Source organism: Nelumbo lutea, chromosome 1 (assembly GCF_056320005.1).
Source record: "Nelumbo lutea isolate HS-2025 chromosome 1, American lotus-T2T, whole genome shotgun sequence".
NCBI classification, from domain to species: Eukaryota; Viridiplantae; Streptophyta; class Magnoliopsida; order Proteales; family Nelumbonaceae; genus Nelumbo; species Nelumbo lutea.
In genome coordinates this window covers 200718235-200744807 of record NC_142684.1, presented here as the reverse complement: position 1 = coordinate 200744807, position 26573 = coordinate 200718235, and the positions used below count along the sequence as shown (strand labels likewise).

Sequence of the window (26573 nt, the reverse complement as noted above, 5' to 3'; positions counted from 1 at the left end):
ATCACCAGTAAAGCATTTGGTCTTTTAAGTCATACATTAATCTTTTATTTGTATGAATACCGGTTTAACTTGTATATAATTAAGAGAAAATTCCACTTTAGTACCTTAAACTTTGGGAATAGTGTCAAGTTAGTACCCGTACTTTCAAACGTTTCACTATAGTACCTAAACTTTCAAAATGTGTCAAATTGGTCCCTGCCACTAACCAACCATCAGTTATTTGTTAAAAATGTCAAAACTATCCTTGAAAAGAAGACACTATTCATTATCTTCTACCTTGAGACTGAACTAGTTATCTTCATAGAAAAAAGGAAAAAAAAACATGAAATATGATAGAAGGAAACGATAACTGAAAGAAAAGAAATAACTAGACAAGAATATGTTTCTGATCTAAAGGTAGAAGACAATGACTTCATTAGACTAAAATTTCAAACACCTCAACAGGTTCAGTCTCAAGTAGAAGGCAACGAATAGTGTCTTCTTTTGAAGGATAGTTTTGACATTTTCAATAGATAATTGATAGTCGGTTAATGACAGAGACCAACTTGACACTTTTTAAGAGTTTAGACAATGTAGTGCTGCTTTGAAAGTTCAGATACTAACTTGATACTACCCCAAAGTTCATGATACTAAAGTGACATCTTCCCTATAATTAATTACGGGTTTGATTATGCCTGATAATATGAACAGTTCATTATGGGCCGTCTATTTGGATGTCTATTTATAGGACAGTCTTATGAAATAGCTGCCCAATTGTCATGTTAAGCCCATTTAGCCCAATGATTCCAAGATCATGATCCCTAATTCTCCGTATACCCTATCGGCCCACCCAGCGGGTCAGCACTCCATCACCCTCAAAGACTCAAGGGAACCATAACACAACGACAACCAAATGCTAAACGAAATAGGTCTTTGAGTTCGCTTTTGAAGGAGAAGCAGCTCGTATAGTGATCGAAGATGGCAGGGAGATTAAGCAGTGTAGCGTCTCGAATCATGGGCGGCAACGGCGTAATTGGTCGATCCGTCGCTTCCTCTCTTCGCCTTCGCTCTGGCATGGGCCTCCCCGTCGGCAAACATATTATCCCCGACATACCGGTAACTGAAAAAATTTGTTAATTAAACCCTAAAGCTATATAGAAAAGAATATTAGAACTATTTCCATTTGATTGACAACAATTCCTGAAACCACGCTCCATTTCCTTTTCTTTGGTTCTCAGCTCCCCGTAAACGATGAGCTGCTTTGGGACAACGGGACCCCATTTCCTGAACCCTGTTTGGATCGGATTGCAGATACTGTTGGAAAGGTAATCCCTTTTTGAAACTCGTTTCCAATTGTTATTGTCTTTTTTTTTTTTTTTTCTAATTTTGAAAAAAGTTGGGGAATTGAATAGATTTAGTTGTTTTTCGATTGAACTGTTGACTATTAGTTATATTTTCAGTATGAAGCATTGGCTTGGTTGTGTGGAGGGTTGGGGTTCTTCGCGTCCCTTGGTCTATTAGTCGTCTGGAATGACAAAGCCTCCAAGATACCATTTGTAAGTTGAAAATCCCCGCTTTGTACTTGAATCTGCTAATATATGTGTTTTGTACTTCTGTTTGGATATATAGGTTTGAATAGAAGTTGCCAGCTACAGCCATTTACTTATTCTTTATAAACTATGGGACTGTATCTCCATCACTGATCTGAACGTGAAAAGTTTGTATATGTATATATGTAGAAGGAATAAAATTAGCTTTATTATTATTTGAGTTCTGGTAGGTACCTGATCCCACAAGCTGAATGATAATGCAACTAGCTGGTTCGATGGAGCTCACCCTCCTGAAATGGACAAGAGAAGAGAAGAGGAGAAGAAGAAGAGAAGAAGAGAAGGGAAAGAGAAAAGAGAGAGAGAGAGAGAGAGAGAGAGAGAGAGAGGAAATAGGAATTCTCATTCATATCCTCTTCATGTTTATTACAAGATACTTATACTTCACGTAGCTGGTAGATAGTGACTGCTAACAGATTCACGCTCAGCTCTCCTGACGTGGATGGCATGTGTAAACTAACTTCAGAGGGGGTCTTGAATGATTGATATGAGGGATTCCTTGGAGCTGGGTCTCACGCATGATGGGCCTGGGCTGTGTGGGTTGATTGGTTCATCAGGCTGCCTCTATCATTCCCCTCTCCATCGAGAAGGACCTTGTCCTTAAGGTCAATAATAGGGAACTGTTTCTGCAGCTGTTCGAAGTCCTCCCATGTGGCATCTTCATGAGGGAGGTTTTTCCATACAACCAATGCTTGCTTTTGGGTTCTCTTTCCACACTTCACCCATCTAAAATCAGTGATTCTTTGGGGCTCAAACACCACGTCTCCGGCCTCTGTGAAGGGAGGAAGAGTTGGGCTTACAATGTTGGTAGTGGCTAGACATGGTTTTAAGATGCTAACATGGAAGATAAGATGTAGTTTAGAGCCAGTAGGAAGGTCCGAACGATAAGCAACAACTCCAATGCATTCAAGCACCTGGAAGGGCCCAAAGTAACATGGGGCCAACTTCTGTGATGCTCGATGGGCCATTGATGACTGTCTATAAGGCTGGAGCTTCAAAGTTGTCTTCAGAAAATTCTAACTCCTTATGCTTTTGATCATAGGCCAGCTTCATATGCTGTTGGGCCTGTTGTAGGTGAAATTTGAGGGCCTTCAGTATGCTGTCGCGAGTGGTTAATTGAACTTTGACCTCTTCTACTGCCGATGTGCCTTGTTCATAGGGTAAGATGGCTAGAGGAACACAACCATATAATATTGAAGGATGTGGTCCCTGTTGAAACATGGTATGTGGCATTATACCAGTATTCGATCCATGGAAGCCACTAGTCCCAGTGTTTCGGTTTCTCCCCCACGAAACATCTCAAATAGGTCTGTAAGCACGGGCCACGGTAGCAGCCAAATACGGGTGAGAGAGAGCAATGAAATGTGCACACTTACTTAGTCGGTCCACCACCACTAGTACCACAGACTTCCCATTGGATTTGGGGAGCCTAGTTCCATAGTGATCTCCTCCCAGATCCTTCCAGTATGGGCAAGGGCTACAACAGCCCTACAAGGGACTAAGTGCTGTACTTTTGCTGTTAGCAAGTGGTGCACTTAGCTACATACTCTTGCACCATGTGCTTCATGCCCTTCTAATGGTAATGGGCTGCTAGCCGCTTATAGGTACGAAGCACCCCTGAATGTCCCCCAATAGCTGAGTCGTGAAACAGTTGGCAGTAACTCCTGTTGATGCTTAGAATTCTCAGGTACAACAAAGAGGCCCTTATAGAAGAGAAAGCCATCCCTCACTAGATACTCTGATGACAACATTGGGCTGCTGAGACATTGGGCCCGTAGCTAGGTGAGGATGGGGTCTTCACTGGCTTCTTGTCGTAATTGGTCAAGTAAGGGGTAGATGGGTTGAGACATGCCCAACAAGTGGAGTTCATCCGCCCTAGAAAGGGCATCCACTACTGCATTGGAAGGCCCATGTTTGTACTCAATTATGAAATCGTAGCCTAATAATTTGTAGGCTCATTTCTGCTATTCTGGACCTAGAACCCGTTGCTCCAACAAATGTTTTATGCTTTTATGGTCCGTTCTCATAGTAAATCTCTTGCCTAACAAATACACCCTCTACTTTTGGATGGCCATCAGTTCTTTGTCATAGGTCGACTTGGCCTGGGCTTGTGGGGAGAGAGCCTTACTGTAATAGGCTAGTGGTTGCTCTTGCTGCATCAAAACTACCCCTATTCCCTTACTTGAAGCATTAGTTTCAACCATGACTTCTAAACTGAAATCGGGTAGTGCCAACGTAGGTTGTGTTGTCATTGCCTCCTTGAGCAATCTGAAAGCTTCTTTGGCCTGTTCATCCCATTCGAAGGCCTGTTTCTTTAACACCTGAGTGAGTGGAATGGCCATCACTCCATACCCTTGGATAAACCGACGGTAGTACCCTGTTAGCCCTAGAAATCCTCTGAGGGCTTTTTGAGAAGTGGGCCAAGCCTAATTTACTATGCAAGCAATCTTGTTTGGGTCTTTGTACACCTTCCCACCTATTATTACATGACCTAGGTAATTAAATTGGGTATGTCCAAACACACACTTTGAAGGTTTAGCAAACAACTGGTGCAACCAGAGTAGGCTTAATGTGCATTGTAAGTGTTCCATGTGAGTGGCCTAGTTCGGGTTGTAGGCAAGTATGCCATTGAAGAAGACGAGTATGAACTGGCGTAGGTACGGTTTAAAGATCTCGTTAATGAGCCTTTGGAAGGTAAATGGGGCATTTGTTAAACCGAAGGGCATCACCACGAATTCAAAATGTTCATCCGGGGTCCTGAAAGCTATTTTGTGGATGCCTTTTGGGTGGACTCGGATCTAGTGGTATCCGAACCGCAGATCCAGTTTAGAGAAGTACCTGGCCTGGCCCAACTCATCAAAAAGTTCTTTAATCAAGGGAATAGGATAGTGGTCCTTGATGTTAATTTGGTTCAATGCCTTGTAGTCCACACAAAACCTCCAATTCCCGTCCTTTTTGACTAAGATAACCGATGATGAAAAGGAGCTATTACTGGGTTGAATAAATCCTCTATCTAGCAACTCATTCACCATTCGTTCCACTTCCACCCTTTGGTAATGGGGATACCAGTAGGGTCTAACATTGGCTGGGGGGGCCTTGGTTTGTATGGGAATGCAATGGTCATGGGTTCGGGTGGGGGGAAGGGATGTGGGCTCTTGGAAAACATCAGATGTATCATTGTGTTATCGTGGACAAGGGTTAACATTTTCAAGTGGTGTGGTTATCGTGGGCCCAATGGGCATTGAGCCCATGCTCATGAGTAAAGGGGTATCACTATGTTGGTAGTTTTGGAGGACATGTGGGGAGTCTGCTGTTATGGGTAGACTTCTAGCCCCTTTCAAAACACACTAGCTGCCTTCGTGCGTGAAGTCCATAGTAAGCTTGGCCCAATTACAGATAACTGGGTCCAAAAGCTATAGCCATTGGATGTCTAAAACTATGTCCGCCCCCGAAAACTCTAAGGGATGTAGGTCCATCTTAAATATATGCCCCTGGATTTTTAGCTCAACCGCCCTACACCTTCCTTCACAAGTTATATGATGTTTGTTGGCCACATTAACAGCGAAAGGGGATATGGGTCTGACCAATAGCCTGAGCCTCCGAGTCAACCTGGTGGTGATAAAATTCAGAGAACTCCCACTATTGATTAACACTACCATTCTTCGGCCCATGACCCACCCTTGGACCCACATGGTTCGTGGGGTATGATACCCGACTAGGGCTAGAAGGGAGATAACATAATATTTAACTTTGGGCACCACCCCCATTTGTTGGTCCCCTAGCTCATCTGAAGGGACCTCCGGTTCATCCTCCTCTTCTACTTGCAGGAGGTATACATGCTGGGCCATGCATTTGTGCCCCGGGACGAATTTTTCATTACAATTATAGCAAAGGGGCCTGCATTTCAGTCCAAGATAGTTTCTGGTTAGGAAGTGTCATTGCTCTCGATTTCCTGGTTGGTGATGTAGTCGGAGGGGTAGTGGGCATAGGAAGAAGTGGTCCAAGGTGCTGGTTGGGTTTGGTAGGAGGGGTTTTCAGTATTGGTCCGGTCTGGGTCCTATGGGCTGGTCGAGCCTCTATCTGTTCAACCTTTCTTCCTGATGTTTTGCTAGGTTGACTGTAGCTACGAGTGTTGATGGCTGCATGGCCTTCACTCCAATTCATATGTCATCCCTTAGCCCGCCGATAAAACACCCAACAAGAGTTGACTTTGGCCAACCATGAACACGGGTAGCCATTCGCTCAAACTCATTTTGGTGTTCCCTCACTATCTCGGTTTTCCTCACTCTTGAGAGGGATTCACTAAAATTTTCATACCCTGAAGGGCCAAATCTCACATATAGAGCCTCCGTGAAATCTAGCCAGTTGGTCTGGGGATGGGTCTTTCAGTACCATAGGTACCACATGATGGCCTCTCTGTTCATGTGGATGGAGGCAACAGGCACCCATTGGTTATCCGGGGTCTCATGGAACTCAAAATACTGTTTGGCTCGATAGATCCAAGGTACGAGGTCATCACCTGAGTAAAGTGGAAAGTCGATTTTGGTTGCCTTGACTGGAAAAACTGCTCCTTCGTTTGGTGCTGCTACTCATTTCTTATGGTTTTGCCTCCTTGGATGTTGTAGACATTCGTTCAAATGATTGACCAATGCAGACAGTGTTTCTTTGATGTCTCACAGCTCACTGGTGGTCTGACAAACCTCCCCTTCGATCCAGTCAATCTGTTTGTCTGCTGCCATGGATTTCGTGCTCGGCATTTGAAAGTTCGGCTCTGATACCAATTGATAGGTATCTGATCCCACAAGCTAAATGATAATGCAATGAGCTGGTTCGAAGGAGCTCACCCTCCCGAAATGGATAAGAGAAGAGAAGAGGAGAAGAAGACGAGAAGAAGAGAAAGGAGGGAGGGAGATTTCTTACTGTTAAAGCCATCATTAAAAAACACAGTTTCGGACATTGAGCCAAAAAATTCAGCCATCAAGTGATTTCTTTTTCCCTTATTTTATTTATTTTTTAATTTTTTGGTGCTGGGAGTCAATTGTACCATCTTGTAGAAAATGTAAGAAACATGTACCCATCCACAACTTGGAGCTTAGCTTATTGTAGCCTTTTTTTTGCCACCTTAGAGAGTGCCAATTTATTAATGTTTCAACATCTTATCATTCAAATTATTGCCACCCTATTCTGTTACCGAAGAAAGTTTTTAAAATTGTTGCTTGAGAGTTGAGACAATGAAGTTATTTTGGTATTGATTGGATAAAAACTTAGTCTAATTGTCACATGATATTCATGATTCACTGAAGCTTTCCGCTTCTGTGAATGGTGTTATAAATGGGCAGTTTCAATCAAACATGTATTTCAGTAAATAGAAAAAGAAAATGTCCCTAAATATTAACCTTATCCTTTATTGTAGATGTGACACTGAAAACAAGTGGGCTAAAATGTGCTATCTTAATTCTTAAGGAAGCAGGAAACTTTGGTAGTGGGTTCTTGAGAGTTGGTAATGTCTGCTCCTTGTTGCTAGTGGTTGCATTTGTTTGGGCCGGTCCTTAGCATATAGATAAATGTGGTGGTAGCAAAGAATGGGTCCACAAACTGTTGGTGGGAGTGTATTGGTGTGATAGAATTTGTCTCTTAGTGGTTTGTGAATTTCTTCAAAAGGGATTTAGTACATGTTTGGTACACAAAAATGAAAGAACAAAAACCTGAAAAAACAGAAGAAATTATGAACTCTACAAGGCAATAATTAAACTTCTGATTAACAAGAAGCATGAGTGTCGACCATAAAGTGATGTTAGAAAAGGTGTTCTTGAAGAATGTAATGCATGCATTTTTTGATTGGTAAAGTATGTATATGCAAAAGTCTTGGCATACAATTCAGATCATGTACATCAAAGAGATGTATGATTAATTTACTAAAAAAAAAAGAGATGTATGATTAGATACCAAGCTGTGTATCCATATAACTACAATGAGCCCTATATCTTTACAATGTAACTAAAACTGACAATTGAGTTATGAGATACTTCGTTGAATTCCTTTCTGATAGACAGCCATGAATGAATTACCCCTGTAACTCTTCTTAAGAGAACCTTCTAAGAAAATGGCCTGTTCTAAAATATCATGCTATGAGGAATGAAGGTATAGAATATGTATGCTGGGAATCTCCAGTTAACAAATCCACCATTTATAGAAAGGCTTTTTGCCTTTTTCCATGTCCACTTTACATATCACCCAGTTCACTAATATTTGCTTCTTGAATCAATGGTCTCATTTACTATTAGCACCACTTCCGATATCTATGTTCCATCCATTAGGGTCCCTTCAGAGGGGTAACAATAGACCTAAGCAATAAATTTTCCCAATAAGAGTGATGGTTTGAAGCCTGTAACTGTAAGTTGTAAGGCTCCCCTTTTTGGAAATAGGAACTATGCATTTAGCATTTAGGCTTCTTTTGAATGCCCTATTTTTGGGAGCTCCTAAAAACTTTAAATATTTCATCTTTGGTTGTACTTCAGCACCTTTTGTAGAATGTCATGGTGAAATGGTCCTAGGACTGTATCCTCCAATTCCTTTGAAGCTTTCTTAATTTCCTTTTTTGGATAGGAAACGGTAACTTTCATTGATGATTTTAAATAAAGGTTACAAATGAAACCACCCATAGGATGGGTGGAGAAACCCTAAATAAAATCCTTACAAACAAGCCCAAAACAAAGCCTCCCAATGTACTCCTTGCTTAGCTAAAGCATCAGCCATTCCATTTACTGACCTTCTTACCTACTTAAATTGCATCCCAAGCTCTCTTGCTAAGTTTACAATCTCTCTTAGAGGCTCTCTAAGATGCCAATCTCCCAGGTTTCTAGATTGCATCCGCCCTATTACCAGTTTGGAGTCTCCTTCCACTTCTAAGTGTTGCATTCCCCATTGTTTTGCCAATCTCAGTTCTAGGAATAAAGCCAAGACTCCTGCCTTTAAGGAGTCTCCCACCCCAACCAGGCCCAAGTAAAGGGCCAAAACTCTTCCTCATTTCTGATAACACCCCCAACTTCTGACAGGCCTGGATTATCTAAGGAGCTTCCAGAAAAGTTTAATTTCACCCTGGACTGAGGCAGTGGAGACCAAGAATACAAGGGCTATCAGCTGAGGAACAACAACCCAATCCGAAAAAGAGATGGCCTATCTAAGGAGCTTCCATCAAATATGAATGAGGGTTGTTGTTCCAATGGCCCAAAAGAAATCCTATGCTGAGGTGCTGCAATCGAAAAAAGGGCCACCTTGCGCTCAATTTACAAAATCAATTGAAAAGTCGGACCCGGGTCTACATAACCCGATCCGAAAGTCTAATCTGGGCCAGGTCTTTCAAGTTGGGTCACATGACCCATTTAAAAGTCATGCACAAAGCTCCCTTGCGTCGATGGTGGACGATGATTGTGGTCTATCATCGTCCCAAAGTGTGCCTATCAGCTCGAATCGTCCCCAAACAGGAACGACGATCAGAAAACCCTCCCCTCCTCTTCCTCTGGCTGCAGGAAGGACATCGGCGATTGGGTTGAAGCTGCATTGGAGGCCGTCGACTGAAGAAAACTCCACGACGCTTGAGAAGCCAAACCCTTGCTACAATAGGGTCTCGCAAGGAGACTCTGAAGATGACTCAGATTGGGAGGCGTTAAGAGATGTGGAAGAAGACGAGTGTGATCTGTTGTCAAGTATTGGTAGCATCAATTCGACAAAGACCTGCAAACTTTTAGACTCTGAAGCTTTCGGAACTGAACTGCTCTTCTCTGAAGATGCTGGTACGGAAATTCTGGAGATACAGGAATCAGGGGCTGGTAACCTTACTGCGGAATGTGGAAGGCCTACAGGAGATTCTCAGAGAGAGAAGAAAATAGATACAAATCAAGAACAAAGACAGGGTGGCAGTTTTGTGGAGATGAGTTTCCATAGCAAACTGACTTCGGAACCACTTGAGCAACAACTCCCCCCAGCTGCACAGGTGGACACTGTACCTGAACCTGAACCATCTGGGTTTGTCTTTGGAGGAATCGGTGAAATCCAAATTCAAGATCAGGGAGTCTCTTCCCCCCTTCCTCTCAACCTAGTTCTTTCTTCGCCCCCACTTTTCTGTCAAAAATCATTTGGTTTTGATCCTTGTAGTAATCTTCAGCCTTTGGATTTTGCAGTTCCAGCTGTATAAACGTCACCGGTGGCAGATAATGACCCATGTGCAATAGAAAAAGGAGGGGGTGGTGGAAAAGACAATGAAGAGAAATTGTTTAATGTGATGGTTTTGGAAAAGGATGAGGGGGGGAAATGAAGTTATTGCAGGTACCCAAGAGAAGGAAAAGGAAGACTGCCGTTTGGATGAGGGAGAAGAAGGCTGTAGAGAGATACCCAAAGTAAAAGGAGAGGAACAAAAAGAAGCCAAAAGGAAGTTCGCCAAAGGAAAGGTCTATCTTAGAAAGGGGGTAAAAGATGATAAAAAAAGAAAGAGAAGAATGAAGGAGGTGGAAAGGCTAGCCTGTGGTATGTCCTATGAGAAGACTGTAAATAGGAAAAGGGAGAAGAAAAGAGGAGAATAGGATTTGGGATTGAATTAGGGTCAGGGAAAAAAGAGTGAAATGAAAGTGCTTTGCTGGAATGTAAGAGGTTTAGGAAGTGCAAAGAAAAGGAGAGTCATCAGGAATGTGATAAGAAAGGAGAGACCGGTTATAGTCATGTTACAAGAGACAAAGCTTTCGGAATTGGACAGAAGGTGGATAAGAAGTATCTGAAGTTGCAGGGGTCTAAGTTGGTCTTTTGCCCCGTTGTGGGGTGCCTCGGGTGGAATCCTTACAATGTGGAAGAATGAGGAAATTAACTGTTAGGAGGAACTAATAGGTCAGTACTCAGTATCAATAAAAGCCAAGAGGATGAGTGATGGAAGGGAGTGGGTCTTGACTAGTGTGTATGGGCCGAATTCATATAGAGAGAGGAACTCATTCTGGGAAGAGATAGCTACAGTCAGAGGCATATGGGAGGGTCTGTGGTGTTTGGGTGGGGATTTCAATGTAATAAGATATACAAATGAGACTAACAACCCCAACCAACCCTTAAACATCTAGCATGAAACACTTCAATTCCCTGATTGAGTCCCTAGAACTAAAAGAGCCTACCTTGTTACAAGCCTCTTTCACCTGGTCAAATCTCCAAGAAATTCAAGGTGCTCAAAACTGGATAGATTCCTGTACTCCATTGATTGGGAAGAGCTGTGGGGCACTTTGACACTAAAAGCCCTACCTAGAGTGACTTCTGATCATCGCCCTTTAAGCCTTTACCAAGAAAATCTTATTGGTGGCCCCACACCTTTTAGATTTGAAAACATGTGTCTAGAAGTTCCAAACTTTTTGCAAAGGGTAAAAGAATGGTGGTCAGAAGATGGGATTAGGGCTAGAAACAAGGTGGAGAGATTCTCTAAGAAACTGAAAAGATTGAAGGAAAAGGTCAAGGAGTGGAACAAAGAGGAATTTGGAAAAATTGAGGTCATAAAGGAGGATTTTGCCAAGAAAATAGAGGAAGTGGACCAAAAGGAGACCAGGAAAGAGTGTGGGGTGGAGGAAAGAATAGAAAGATGGAACTTAAAAGTGCAATTGGAAGAGATTCTAAGAAAAGAAGAGATTTCTTGGAGGCAAAAATCTAGATGCAAATGGCTTCTGGAAGGGGATGGAAATACCAGTTTTTTTCACTCTCTAGCAAATGGGAGAAGACGGAAAAACCAAATTTCTAGTATAGAGGTGGATGGAAGAATGATAATTGCAAAAGAGGAAATTGAAAGATGCTTTGTGGATCACTTTAAGTCAATCCTAGCATCCTTTGATGAAAACATGGTAGAATTGGGAGATTTACAATGGGACAGAGTGCCAGAATCCGAAGTTAACCTCCTAGAAAGAGCCTTCATTATTGAGGAGATACATGAAGCAATATTCTCGATGGATAGATCTAAAGCACAGAGGCCATATGGATTTTCAATGGCTTTCTATTGGGAAATTTTGAAAGATGAATTAATGGATGTATTTGTGGAGTTCCATCAAAAAGGGAAATTATCGCCTGGAGCAAAAGCAACTTTTGTTGTTTTAGTGCCAAAAAAGGAGGTCAAAACCCCTAAGGATTACAGACCGATAAGTCTTGTGGGTAGCTTGTATAAAATCATTGCTAAAGTCTTGGCTGGTAGGTTGAAGACTGTACTGCCCTATATTATCTCTCAGAACCAAGGAGCCTTTGTAGAGGGGAGACAAATTGTGGATCAAATTTTAGTGGCAAATGAGTGTGCGATAGCTAAGAGAAAACAAGGTGACAAAGGTTTGATTTGTAAATTGGATCTTGAAAAAGCTTATAATATGGTGGATTGGTCCTTCCTGTTGAATTTAATGGAAAAGATGGGGCTAGGTGAAAGATGGAGGATGTGGATTAAAGAATGTATTAGCTCAACACATTTTTCTATTTTGATGAATGGGGTAGCAAAGGATTTCTTCCAGGCTAAAAGAGGACTAAGATAGGGTGACCCCTTATCTCCATTCTTATTCACCTTTGTGGCTGAGGTTTTGAGTAGAAAAATCACTAAAGCTGATCAAGAAAACCAGTTTAAAGGTTGGAGAATGGGTGGATTAGAAGTGGTGGTGTCTCATTTGCAATTTGCTGATGACATAATTATTTTCTGTGAAAGCTGTGATGAAGCCAATTTAAGGAATCTGAAAAGATTGGTGGATGAATTTCAGCAGGCCTCCAAATTGAAAGTCAATTGGGGAAAAAGTTGTGTAGCCGGAATCAACATTGAAGGGGGGGGGGGATATCCAAGCCATGGCAAATCTGCTAGGTTGTGAAGTGAAAAATTGGCCTCTGGAATACTTAGGAATGCCCTTGGGTGGGAATCCGAAAGCTGAAAGCTTCTGGAAACCGGTGGTAGAGAGGTTCATGAAGAAGTTGGCAATTGGAAGAGAAATTATATTTCTCGGGGGGGGGGGGGGGAAGAATCACCTTGATAAAATCAACCCTTGCAAACCTTCCCACTTACTTCCTTTCCACCTTTAAGATCCAGATGAAAATAGCTAGGAAATTGGAGAAGATTATGAGGGACTTTTTGCGGGAACTAGGTGAAGAAAAGAAAGATCATTTAGTGAAATGGGAGCAAGTTTGTTACCCTAAGGACCAAGGTGGATTAGGTATAGGGAACCTAATAAAGAGAAACAAGGCCCTCCTAGGGAAATGGCTATGGAGATTCCCTTGTGAGGAAGAAAGGTTGTGGCACAGGGTCATTAAAAGCTTACATGGTGATGCAGATAACGTCTGGGATGCAAAATTAGCCCCTAATGCAGCTCCATCCTCTCCTTGGAAGGCAATCTTTGAGGTATATCCAACTTTTCTTCAATTTATCAGGTTTGATGTTGGTTGTGGCAACAAAGTTTTATTCTGCAAAGACCTTTGGGTTGGGGATGTGCCTCTTATGTTCAATTTCCTAGACCTCTACTCTTTATCAAACTATAAAAACAAACCTGTTGCTAGGTTTGGTGTGCTTTCAGAATCAGGGATCTCTTGGGATTTTGGCTTTAGAAGAGGGTTGAGGGAAAATGAGTGTGAGTCTCTAGTGCTGTTGATTTCAACACTTGAGAGGGTCTACTTGGACCAATCTATAGCTGATTGTAGAGTGTGGTCCCCAACTTTTGATGGTTTATTTTCCTGTGCATCTTTCTTTGCTTTGCTCACTCATATTAACCCTATGGGGGTGAACTTCCTAGTGAGAGAAATTTGGACTAAACTGATCCCTCCAAAAGTACAAGCTTTTTGTTGGAAAGTGTTCCTACGGAAGGTCAACACTTGTGATGTGCTATAGAAAAGGAGGCCAAACACTTGCCTCTCTCCTCATGTGTGTGTCCTTTGTTTGGGATGTGGTGAAACTCTAACCCACTTGCTATTATCCTGCTTTTTTGCTTCTGGTATTTGGAATGTTGTTTGTTCTATCTTTGGATGCAGATGGGCTCCCCTACAGGATGTGGTAAATTTATTCAACCCCTCTTTCCTGTATCAACGGAAGAAAAGGGGAAAATGTATATGGAAGGCAGTGAGAGCAGCTACAATATGGACTATTTGGGAGGAAAGAAACCTAGGAATATTTTCAAGAAAAAGCAAAACAATGGAGGAAGTTATTGAGGCCATAAAAAATCAGAACTGCACATTGGGTGAAGACCATGGAGATTTTTAGAAACTACTCCACGAATGAGATACTAAGGAATTGGGCTGAAATAGCACAAGCAGATGCACTCAAAGTTTTTGTAAGCATGGAATGGAAGCCACCAGCATGGAACAAACTAAAACTGAATTTCGATGGGAGTTCTCTTGGCAACCCTGGAAGGGCAGGCATAGGGGGTGTGTTTAGAAATGATCTGGGTGTGGTGGTGGCACTCTACTCTGGACCAATAGGTTATGGTGACTCAATACAGGCTGAATCTCTAGCCCTACTTCAAGGTCTAAAGATGGCTGAGCAGATAGGAACAACAGACTTAGAAATTGAAGGAGACTCTCTATTGGTCATCTCTTGGGCCAAAACATCACATCAGCACCTTGGAAGCTCAAGTTTATTTTCAGAGAAATGGACACTTGCAAGGAAGTTCAACTCTCAGTTTGGTTGGGTTAAAAGGGGTGCAAATGGGATGGCGGATACCCTAGCAAAACAAGGGGCAAATAGATCTTCATTGAATTGGGCAGAATTGTAACTGATTGCTGGAGATTGCAATTTCCTATGCAATCTTTAGCTATTGTATCTTGATCTCTCTGTTATTAATGTCTTTAGAGTTTAAACAGTTCAGTTTTTGTAGGACTTGAATGTACAAGGCATCTCACTTGAAATATTTGTTTGTTTCAAAACATTGATTTGCATATTCTTGATTTTTTTTCTTAAATGTAAGAGGTTATGTCCATATCCAGTCCACCTCACTTTGTACAAGCATGTAGCAGTTTGCATCGTAACTCTAGGAACCCCTTGCATCTTAGTTGTGCTTCTCACTTTTAAAACACTGATAAGGTGGTGACTAAGACTCAATCACTCAAAAACTAATTTCAAAGTAGTTTTGCATGGACAATTCAGAATCTGACACATGTCCAAGAGTTTGACTTGCCAGGACAAGAAAAGCTCCTAGAAAGTTTGGACTCCCTTTCAGGTTGTAGGAAGGTGAAGAATTTAGCTGAGTTTTATGAAGATGTGTTTGTAAAAGCTCCTAGAAGAGATTCCTCCACTATCAGAGGAAGAGGAAGAGGGGGAATGGGTAGGAAGGTGTAGAGGCTGTTTTATTTTGGTTTTCTGGTTGTTCCTTTGCTTTGTGGGCCCAGGAAGAAGTAGGTGCTGTCCTAGGCCTTTTTTTGGAGTCTTAGTTTTGGTTTGTTGGGCTTTGTTGTTGAATGGTGTGTCTTCTGTATTGTTTCAGTTGAGTTGGTTGGTTTCCCTGTCATGGACTCTCTGGGTTTGGCTCTCTTGTTGTTGAACCTTGTCTTTTGTATTATCCTTTTCTTTCTTATTTAATTTATTACTTATACCTTACCTTCAAAAAAAAAAAAACAAGGAAATGTGGACTTGCAATGGAAAAGTATGATTATAAAATAATTCATATTTTTTGAATTCTGACATTATATACTTATAAGAAGATGTTTAAAATGGCATTCATCTTGTACATTAACTGCTCATTTATGTAAAATAAACTAGGAGAGCATCAGATTTGATGCATGTCCGATATGAACACATTGTCCATTCAGGAAAGTCCATGCATCACTGCTTGAAAGTCCAATCCATTATGGATTCTCAAGTCAAGCCTTGCACACCAGACATGTGTACACCCTTTCATACAAATCCATGCCAGGTCTATTTAGATACACCCTTTCATACAAATCCATGCCAGGTCTATTTAGATGGTACAAACTGATCTAACAAAAACAACAACTACAAACTATCTGATTTATGGCCACAGTTCATGCTTAGATTATGGCAATTAAGCTGGATTTCATCATAGAAAACAAAATCAATGTAGTGGCAAGATCATTTGTAAACAAAATTGTTGAGTACGTATACTTTATTTATTCCCTCAAACTCGAATAATTTTCTTTTATGCTATTGTGGTTGTCTAGCTGAATTTGTTGCCACAGCACCGGGTATCCCCTGAAAATTCCTTCAGTAGTTATTAGGGAAATAGTGCCTTGGTGATTCATTGGAGTCATCTAGCTGCCACATACAAAAACATAGGGGAACACAGCATCCACAAGGGGATGGTAGTTCTTAGGGAAATAGTGCCTAGGTGATTCATTGGAGTCATCTAGCTGCCACACACAATAACATAGGGGCGCACGGCATCCACAAGGGAATAAACAAAGTCATTAGCTGTAATGGTTGTAATTGCAACCCAAAAATCAGAATTCCAAATTACTAGAGTACATTTGTTAGAACCAAATCATGTAAAATGGTTAAGTTTCAAAGCATCAAATAACCCAGTGTAGTACTGGGTATGTGCTTTTACAAGGTTAGGTTCTTATAAATCATGCACGAACTCTGAAGATTCAATTAGGATTGGTGTTTGCTGCATGCAGGTTAGGGGCTTTGATGTTGGTGTATTTTTTTATTTTTTTATCAGAAACGGTAACTTTCATTAGGCATATTAAGAGAATACATTGTCACCACCCAGTCAAGGGTGTTTACCCCAAGAAAAGTACTTTCTGATTACAGAACAGCCCAAAACAAGCTTTCCCTGAAAGTTCCTTGCTTTGCAAGGGTGTCAGCTAGTCCATTCACTGACCTCCTTGTCCACTTGAACAGTGCCCCAACCTCCCTTGCTAAGCAGTTTATTTCCCTCATGAATTGTCTATGCACCCAGGCCCCCAAGTTATGTGACTGCAACCACCCAATTAATAGTTTAGAGTCCCCTTCTACCTCAATCTGGTGTAAGCCCCATTGGTTAGCCGGTCTTAGACTTGTTGCAAGGCCATAATCTCTGCTCTCAAAGAGTCTCCATTACCTATCGGACCTGAATACAGTGCAACCAATCTGCCCTCCCTGTCTCTGAAAACTCCTCCCACCCCAGAGGGACCCGGGTTTCCTAAGGTACTCCCATTGAAGTTCAGCTTCACCCATTGATGTGCAGGAGTAGGAATGGCAATGGGGCGGGGCGGGGATGGGGAGCCTCTCCCCATCCCCGTCCCCGCAAAATCCCCATCCCCGTCCCCACTAACGGGGACAAGGTTATCCCCATCCCCGCGGGGATCCCCATTCCCCGTAATTTTTTATAATGTTAATCATTTTGTTTTGTTTTTATTTTATTTAAAAAAATAAAAACGAAATAATTAAAATTTACAATTTATTAAAAAAGATTCAAACACATTCAACCATATTTTTAAAATATTAATATATAGATGTATGTGTACATATATAACGTATGCATACATATATATTAGTGGGGATCCCACGGGAGCGGGGATCGGGGTCCCGCCCCGTCCCCGCTAACGGGGATGAAAATTTCCCCATCCCCATCACCGCGGGGGGAAAATCATCCCCATCCTCACCCCATTCGGGGCGGATCCCCACGGGGATCGGGGAAATGGGGAAAATTGCCATCCCTATGCAGGAGGGATCCATTGCTCCTTTAACACAGACCTCAATGAGGAAGAGTTTGCCACAGTGTACCGTCCTCTAAACAAATCATCAACTGAATAATCTTTAAATAAAGGGGATGCTTTAAGCCAATGAATGACCTTGGTAGATATGCAGTCAATGATTTGATCCTTAGATTTTTCAGAACCCTAGAAGATCCTATTGTTTCTTTCTTCCCAGATTGACCACAAAACAGCTGCTCTTGTTGCTCTCCACATTGCTCTCCCCTTCTTCTTTGGAGGTCTAAAGAAGTTTGGATCAAAGAGTCTTACTACATCCGAAGGAGGGGTCCACCTGCATCCAAAGAGGGAGGAAAACCAATTCCAAACAAAGGCTACAAAAGGATAGGATATAAATAAGTGGGTAATGGTCTCGCCACAAGACAAGCAAAGGCTACGCACTGGGGTGAAAGGCAATAGTTTGGCCTTCTTTTTTGCAGCATATCTAAGGTGTTGATTTTCTGGTATTTTTGGGGGTACAAGGTTACACCAAACCTCCTTTGTTTGGAAGGTTCCTGCCAAGTTAGATGAATGGAGAAGAGCATTGTAAAAAGAAGCACTAGTGAAAAACCCAGAAGGAGAGGTTGACCAAATTCTACTATCCAAGCAAGACTGATCAAGGAACAGAGTATTAAGAAGGGCAATCGGATCATCAACCATACCCATTTCGGACTCCCTCAACCCCCTCCTCAGGCCCAAATCCCAAGAAAACAAAGGAAATGGCTTTTTCTTTATTCAACAAAAGAGAGTAGATGGACGGGAATCTATCTTTGAGGGAGACATCCCCAAACTAGACGTCTTCCCAGAATCGAACTTTATTCCCTACACAAGCATCAAGTCTGATAAATGGAAGAAATGAGGGTAAACGCCATGGATAGCTTTACAAGGAGATGATTGGGATGCCCTAGGGTCAAGACCAATATCCCACCTGTTTTCTGCCACCTTATGTATACTCACTATCACTTTGTGCCACAAGTTGTCTTGTTCCAGAGGTAGTCTCCATAACCACTTTCCCAACAAGGCTATATTCCTTAGCTTTATGTTTCCTTTACCCAACCCTCCACTATCTCTACTTCTAGAGACCACCTCCCACTTCACCAAGTGATCTTTCTTTGTATCCCCTGGTTCCCATAAGAAATCCCTCATTAATTTCTCCAAGTTAAAAGCCATACTAGTGGGGATCTTGAAGGTAGAAAGGAAGTAAATTGGTAGGTTTGCCAAAGTTGATTTTATTAGGGTAATTCTTCCTCCCAGAGAGATGTAATTTCTCTTCCATCCTGCTAGCTTCTTTGAGAATCTTTCCAAAACTGGGTACCAGAAGCTTTCTGACTTTGGATTCCCTCCTAAAGGTAATCCTAGATACTCTAACAGCTAATCACCAGCTTCACATCCCAACACTCTAGCAAGGATTCCTACCTCTTCTTGCGATTTATTAACCCCTACCACACAGCTCTTTCCCCAATTAATTTTGAGATTAGAGGCCTTTTCAAACTGATTTACCAACCTCTTCAAATTGATTAACTCCTCTTGCTCCCCTCCACAAAAAAACAATAATATCGTCTGCAAACTGAAGATGAGTAACCACCACTGCGTCCCTCCCAATTCTCCAACCTCTGATCAAATTATTACAATCAGCCCTAGCAATTAGAACACTTAAGACATCAACTACTAGGGTGAAAAAGGAAGGGGGAAAGGAGATCCTCTTGTCTAAGACCCCTCTTAGCTGGGAAAAAGTCCCTAGCTACCCCATTAACCAAGATGGAATAATGACAGGAGGAGATACATCCCTTTATCCATTTACACCACCTCACCCCAAAGCCTCTACGCCTCAAAACTTCTAGAAGAAACTCCCAGTCCACCAAATCATAGGCTTACTCAAGATCAAGCTTACAGACCATGCCTTTCTCTTTTTTCCGGCCCTTATACTCCACACATTCATTTGCAATGAGGATTTGATCTATTATTTGTCTTCTGAAAATGAAGGCACCTTGGTTTGGAGAGATCAAGCAAGGGAGGACTTTCTTAATCCTTTTGGCCAAAACCTTGGAGATGATTTTATACAAGCTTCCCACCAGGCTTATAGGTTGATAGTCTTTTGGGTGGGACGCTTCTGGCTTCTTGGGGATTAAAGCAACAAAGGTTGCATTGGCTCCAGAGTTGAACTTGCCTCTCTCAAAAAATTCAGCAAACACTTCCAAAAGATCAACACTAATAATCTCCTAACAATCTTGATAGAAGGCCATTGTGAAACCGTCTGGACCGGGTGCTTTAGACCTTTCCATCGAGAAAATTGCTCTTTTTATTTCCTGGGTCTCAAAAGGTTTTTCTAGATCCGCCAAAAGATCCTTGGGGCCGGCCCTCTACTCAAAGTCACCCAAACTCTCTCTAACACCTCCACTAACATCAAAGATAGATTTGAAGTGGTTCATCAAGGCTTGTGCTATGTCATCTTCCCTAGTTAAAGTTTGTCCATCCCACTCCAATTGGGATATGAAATTCTTTCTCTTTGTTCTGTTGGCCAACAAATGGAAAAAACTAGTGTTTCCGTCTCCTTCCTTTAACCACCTACATCTTGATTTTTGCCTCCAACTAATCTCCTCTTTTCTCAAAATCTCCTCCAATTCTTGCTTAAGCCTCCATCTTTCTGCCCTCTCTTCCACCCTTATTCTTCTATCCCCTTCAAGACCATCTAGTTGTTCTAATCTGTGAGCAATCCAAAATTTCCTTTCTTCTAATCTTCCAAACACCTCCCTATTCCAATCCTTAATCTTGGTTTTCAGCCTTTGCAGCTTCTTATAAAATCTATAACCCTTCCACCTAAACTCCACTTGATCCTCCTCCCATCAAAGTTTCACCCTTGAAATAAATTCAGGGTGAAGTAACCACATATTCTCAAATCTAAAAGGACACGGTCCTCCTCTCACCCTTTCTTGAGACAGTCTAATTGGGCAGTGATCTGAGGTTGTTCTTGGTAAGGCTCTTGCTACCATCCCCCCCAAGACTTCCTCCCAATCTGAAGAGACAAGAAATCTGTCCAACTTACAACAAATCGGTACCTCCTGGAAGTTTGACCACGTAAAGTTGGCTTGTAACAGGGGCATGTCTCTCAATCCAAAGGAATCCACAAAAAGATTGAATTTTCTCATACTTGAGGTAATCCTATGGTTGGGGTAACGTTAGAATCTAGGGGTTCAAATTGAAGGTGGTTTTATCAAGTGAGATGAGAAAAAAATTAACGGAAACAACTTCAAATAGGGATTACCCAGATTGCCATGATGTTTGACATTTTTATCTTGGATATAAAAGGGGTCTCAACTGTGTTCAGGTTGTATATGGAATTCATTTTTGAACTCATTCATGAGTTTTTTTTATTGGTTCTTTCATGAGTTGTTACCGTTGTCCAATCCTGTCACCTGCATATTCAAATATCCCATTGTTTTTTTTTGATCAGAAGCGATAACTTTCATTAGAGAAAAATTAAACTGAAATACAGAAGTCAACCCTTATTAGAAAAGGTTGATCCAATAAACATCAAACATTACAACACTACCCAGAAAAAACTCTCCCTTACAGTCCCTTGTTTTGCTAGGGCGTCAGCAAAACCATTTGCTGATCTCCTTACCCACTTGAACCAAACACCCACCTCCCTTGTTATGCTAAGAATTTCCCTTATCAGTTGTCTATATTGCCAAATTCCCAGCTGCCTTGATTGCATCCACCCAGTTACCAACTTGGAATCTCCCTCTATCTCAATCTGCTGTAGCCCCAATTGTTAGGCCAGTTTTGCACCTTGATGTAGTGCCAAGATTTCCACTCTTAAGGAATCTCCAACTCCTATTGGACTTGAAAACAGAGCCATTATCTTGCCTTCATTATCTCTGAAAACACCTCCTATACTAGATGGGCCTGGATTACCTATAGAGCTTCCATCAAAGTTCAGTTTCACCCTTTGTTGTGCTGGTGGGGACCAAACTTCCTATATCATGGCTTTGGAAGTAGTAGTAGATGCCACAATACCCCAACTTCTATAAATGTCTTCAACTGAGAAATCCTTAAAAAGATCACAAGATTTCAACCAATGGATAACCTTAGTAGTTATTCCTTCCACAACCTCTTCCTTGGATCTACAATTGCCTTCGAAGATCCTATTGTTTCTTTCCTCCCACACTGGCCACAATATAGCAACTCTAGTGGCTCTCCACATAACCTTTCCACGAACCGTTGGTTGCCTGTAAAAAGCTGGATCAAAGAGGTTCACCACGCTCGGGAGGGAGTCCACCTACAGCTAAAGAGAGAAGAGAACCAAGACCAAATAAAGAACACAAAGGGACATGAGGTTAGCAAATGTGAAATTGTCTCACCAGAACCCAAACAGAGGCAACAAACATGGGGGGAGAGGCACATATTTGGCCTCTTTTTCTGCAATAAATCCAAGGTGTTGATTTTTTGGAGTGCCACTTGCTAGCAAAAGGCCTGAATTTTTGGGGGTACGGTGCTACCCCATGCCTCCTTTGAAGGAAAGTTCCCTACAAGGTTAGAGGTTTGAAGCAAAATGTTATAGAAAGAAGAGCAATTGAAAAAACCAGAAGGGGAAGGTTTCCAAATTCTGCTATCTCTACAAGATTAATCAAGAAAGACTTCCCCTAACCGAGTGATCAAATCATCAACCATCCCCATTTCAGAATCCCTTGGACCTCTTCTCAAGGCCAAATCCTAGGGGTTATCAACAAACACTGAAGAGATCACTTTTCTTTTGTTTTCAGACAAGGAGTAAATAGAAGGAAATCTATCTCTAAGGGAGTTTTCACCAACCCAAACATCTTCCCAAAACAAGACTTTATTTCCAGCATAGACATCATATTTGAAATAAGGAAGCAAAAGAGGCAAAATACCTTGAATAGCTTTCCAAGAAGAACACTAAGAAGCCCCAAGGTCGAGTCTTGCATCCTAGTCGTTATCTGCCAATCCATGAATACTAACAATCACTCTAGACCAAAGTTTGTCTGTTCCATTAAGAGTCTCCACATCCATTTCCCTAACAAAGCTGTGTTTCTTAATCTTATATTTCCTAACCCAAGGCCTCCATCATCCCTACTCCTAGAAACCACCTCCCACTTCACTAAGTGATCCTTCTTAGTATCCCCTAGTTCCCACAAGAAATCCCTCATTATCATCTCTAACTGGTTAGCTACTTTCATTGGTACTCTAAAGGTAGACAGGAAATAAACTGGCAGGCTGGCCAAGATTGATTTGATTAAGGTTATCCTACCCCCTAAAGAGATGTAATTCCTCTTCCAATTTGCTAACCTCTTGGATAATCTTTCAATTAGGATACCAAAAACTCTCAACCATTGGGTTCCCCCCCAATGGTAGCCCCAAATATTGTAAAGGCCAGCCCCCCACTTCACACCCCAAAATCCTAGCTAGGGAATCCACCTCCTCTCCCCCTAAATTGAGCCCTGCCACAACTTTTTCCCCAGTTCACTTTAAGATTGGACTTCCTTTCAAATTGAAGCAATAGACTCTTTAAGTTCTGTAATTCCCCCTCCTCCTCATCACAAATCATGATGATGTCATCTGCAAATTGAAGGCGTGTGACCACCACCTCCTCCTTACCAATCCTCCAACCTCTTATCAAATTGTTAGCATCAGCCCTCGAAATCATGTTACTCAACACATCAACTACTAGGGTAAAGAGGAATTGGGATAATGGATCTCTTTGCCTAATACCCCTCTTTGCAGGAAAGAAACCCCTAGCTACACCATTCACCAATATTGAGAAATGGCATGAAGAAATGCATCCCTTTACCCAACTGCACCATATCTCCCCAAACCCTCTACAATTTGTCTTCCTTCTACAAAGGCCCCTCGATACGGTGAGATTAGAGACGGGAGGATCTTTTTTAATCTTAGCGCTAGGACCTTAGAGATGATCTTATACATGCTTCCCACCAACTTATAGGTTTGAAATCCTTTGGTTGGGGAACGTCCTTCTTCTTAGGAACCAAGGCAATAAAAGTTGCATTTTCAAAAACCTCCAACAAATCCTCTCTAATTATCTCCCAACAATCTTGATAGAAGGTCATCGAAAAACCATCAGGCCCAAGAGCTTTAGATCGATCCATGGAAAAGATTGCATTTCTCACTTCTTGGGCCTTAATTTTTTTTTCCAAAGGATTCCAATAAGACACTATCTTCCACCCTCCACTCCAAGTCCTCTAAGCTCTCACTAGGTCTCCCCATTGTTGCTTCCATTCTTACCATCACTCTCTTTCTTTCAATCAGTTTCTGTCTCTTTTGAATATGGGCTTGAAAGCCTGACTCCTTGCCCTTTGATTGTGACTGAGGTTTCAATTATCATTATAATTGGTGAATGCACCAATATCTATTGGTTGATAATGAAGTATAAAAATATACGGTTGACTACTTTTCCTACATAGAAAAATTGAGAATTGTAATAATATTGATACTTATCAGAAAAGTAATAATGTTGATATTACTGCTTTTTCTTATATTGTATGATATTGTTATTCCAGTAATTTATTGATAATTTGATATTATTCATAAGGCCTTGTACATCTGGACATGAATTTCCCCCTTTTTGACTGGAGGGAGGGAGGGGTTCTTGGCCAGACAGGAGAGCCTCACCTGCTATGAAACAGGAGAGCCTCACCTGGTAGCTGCCATTGGTCTTCAAACAAAAGGGAAACCTAGTTGTACAGGAGCATACTTGTCATCCTTTTGATGACACCAATATAGTTACTAGTTTCCTTTTAAAAAAAGTATATCATTCCTAAGAATTGATTTTATCTTCCAAATATGTACTGCTAAAATTTATACAACTTTGGTAACCTATAGAAGTGATTATTTTCCTAGTTAATCTTTCACGTTGGACCCATGTAAAGATGTATACTGAATCATCGATTCTTTGAATGTAAAGCATGTTCTTTATGCTGCCCTCATGCTGGTCTTATAGCCTTAGATTGAAGATGTTGCTTTCTTAATCATTCCATATAAGTTTCTGTACATCTAACTCATAGGCAAACTGAATTACCCCAAAAAAAGGGAAAAAAAATCATAGGCATGCTGAAGCTTTTGATGAAGTGGGGTAGCTCTGGAATCTCCATAATGCATACATTGTTATGCCGTTAAATTACCTTAATAAAAATAACAATTATGACTCTACTAGTGTGATGAATACACCTACTCTTTGTCATCCCAATTGTTAGGTTTCACAGTTCAGCTGATAAAGTCCCATCTTTTTTTTTTTGATAAATAAAATCATTTCCATTAAAATAATGATTAGTTACAAGAAAATCCCCTTAGAAGCGCGACCTCTCCGAACAGCAAATACACAAACTATAACAGAGATTACATGAATGTTGATAGTCAGCTTATTCCAAGCAGTAAAGTTCTTCCTTTCTTTTCTTTTCCTTTCCCCTTCTTTGGGAAGAAAAATCACAATGTTCTATCTTCATTTACAAAGATACCATGGAAGCACTTGTCATGCCTTGTTTCTCCTACACCTTCAAAGTATGAAGTTACTTGGGTTCATCTTTTAAATCTAGTCTTAGTGGAAATCCTTTCTCAGTAATCTTTTTTTTTTTTTTTTTAGTTTCTGAGGACATCTGAGTTACAGAGAAGTGCTTTAGTTTAATTTTCAAAACTCCAAGTTTAGATCGGTATTTTAGGAATCACCTGAACCGTGGTCCCTATATTACTTTATTAGAGTGAAGATCTGTTCAGATGGATCCGAAGGTTTGCCAACTCTTTGGTTGAGATGACCTGGGACTATCTAGTTTATGGTAAGCAGTCCCTCCAGATATTTTGCTATCCTTGTTGCACTCTTAACATGGTTAGCCTCTGTTGGATGTAAGATGTTCTTTTTGCCCTTCTCTCTTCCCCTTTGTTCCTTCTTGAGGTTGGGGTGGGGGGCTTTCAGCTTTGGTATTTTTATCTTTTTATGTTGGTGATTAATAGAAATCGTTCAAGTTGACGTTCACAATTTAACATAATGCAGCCAAGTAATGGGTATGCTCGGCTTCTTTTAAGAGATCCCAAGGCATAGTATCCAGTCATGTGATTTCTGTACTGGACCTAAGTTGGGTTCAAGAATCTGACAAAACTTGATCATTTTTAAATGCTTTTGGAATGAAATGAGGGTGGGCCTTGGTGCAATGCTTGGGTTGCTCCAGTGCGAACTGGATGACCAGGGTTCTTCAAATCTTGGAAACAGCCTCTTTGCATTGGCTATGTACATCTGTCCCTCCCCACCCAGACATCCACATTGGCGGGAGTCTTGTCCGGACTGCCCTTTGGGATGAATATTTTGGCTTTTTTTTTTCAGATAAAATTTAGGAGCCTTGAAAACATCTCTCTCCGCATCCCCCACATTGGGGATCCTCGTGCACTTGACTGCCCTTTTGGGATGAATATTTTGGCATTTCTCCCCATGGAGTCTTGGAGACATCTCTCTCTCTCTCTCTCTCTCTATTCCCCCCCAAGTACCTTTCTGATTGGTGCTGGTTGTATGATCATGAAGTCTTACCATCTTATGTAGATGCTTCTTTTGCTCTCTTTGTTGAATTTGGATTAGCTGAATGCGTTGGTTCTATAGCCTGCCACACAGCCATCACATTCAGAAGGGTAGACTCACTCTCTCTCTATTCCTTCCCCCCCACCCCACCCCACCCCACCCTTCTGATTGGTGCTGGTTGTATGATCATGAAGTCTACCATCTTATGTAGATGCTTCTTTTGCTCTCTTTGTTGAATTTGGATTAGCTGAATGTGTTGGTTCTATAGCTTGCCACAGCCATCACATTCAGCTAATCCGATCTCTTTGTGAATATTTCTTCCTATTTCTTGGTGTGTTTGCAACGGTTTAAAATGCAAGTTGTTACGCTTAACACTTTCTAATTCTGCTTTTGGTGATGGTTCTTCTATCTTCTGGTCAGACGCCAAAAGTTTATCCATATGACAACCTGCGAGTGGAGCTCGGAGGAGAACCATAGACAGATGAATCTCCAAAGTTTTGTCTAGATCATCAGGGATTCAGGGCCCCTCATGTACTCCCCCTTCTTGTTTCTTTGTTTCAACAATACGGAGCACAGGGAGCAAATGAAAATAATGCATTTGTTGCTGAATTCGATATGTTCGATTTTTAGTCATTGACGAAACACATTATTGGGGCGTAGGAATAAATTTTTATATCCTTGTCGGCACAAAAAAAAAATGTAAAACACTTTATGAACATGCCATAGGAAACATCATTACAGCTATTGTACCGCTTGCTGAACTGAACGAGTTAAAAAAAAAGATTTCTCATCCA

At 41.3% G+C, this 26573-nt stretch overlaps 1 protein-coding gene across 1 annotated transcript; it reads left to right on the top strand.

Annotated features, from left to right (window-relative positions):
* The first annotated feature begins 736 nt into the window (after positions 1–736).
* LOC148880355 (NADH dehydrogenase [ubiquinone] 1 beta subcomplex subunit 8, mitochondrial-like) lies at positions 737–26573 on the top strand. Its single transcript, XM_088962224.1, has 4 exons — positions 737–1095; positions 1218–1304; positions 1440–1535; positions 26200–26573. Exons 1-4 carry the CDS (start codon positions 958–960, stop codon positions 26254–26256), a joined length of 378 nt encoding a protein of 125 aa, XP_088818350.1. The 5' UTR covers positions 737–957; the 3' UTR covers positions 26257–26573.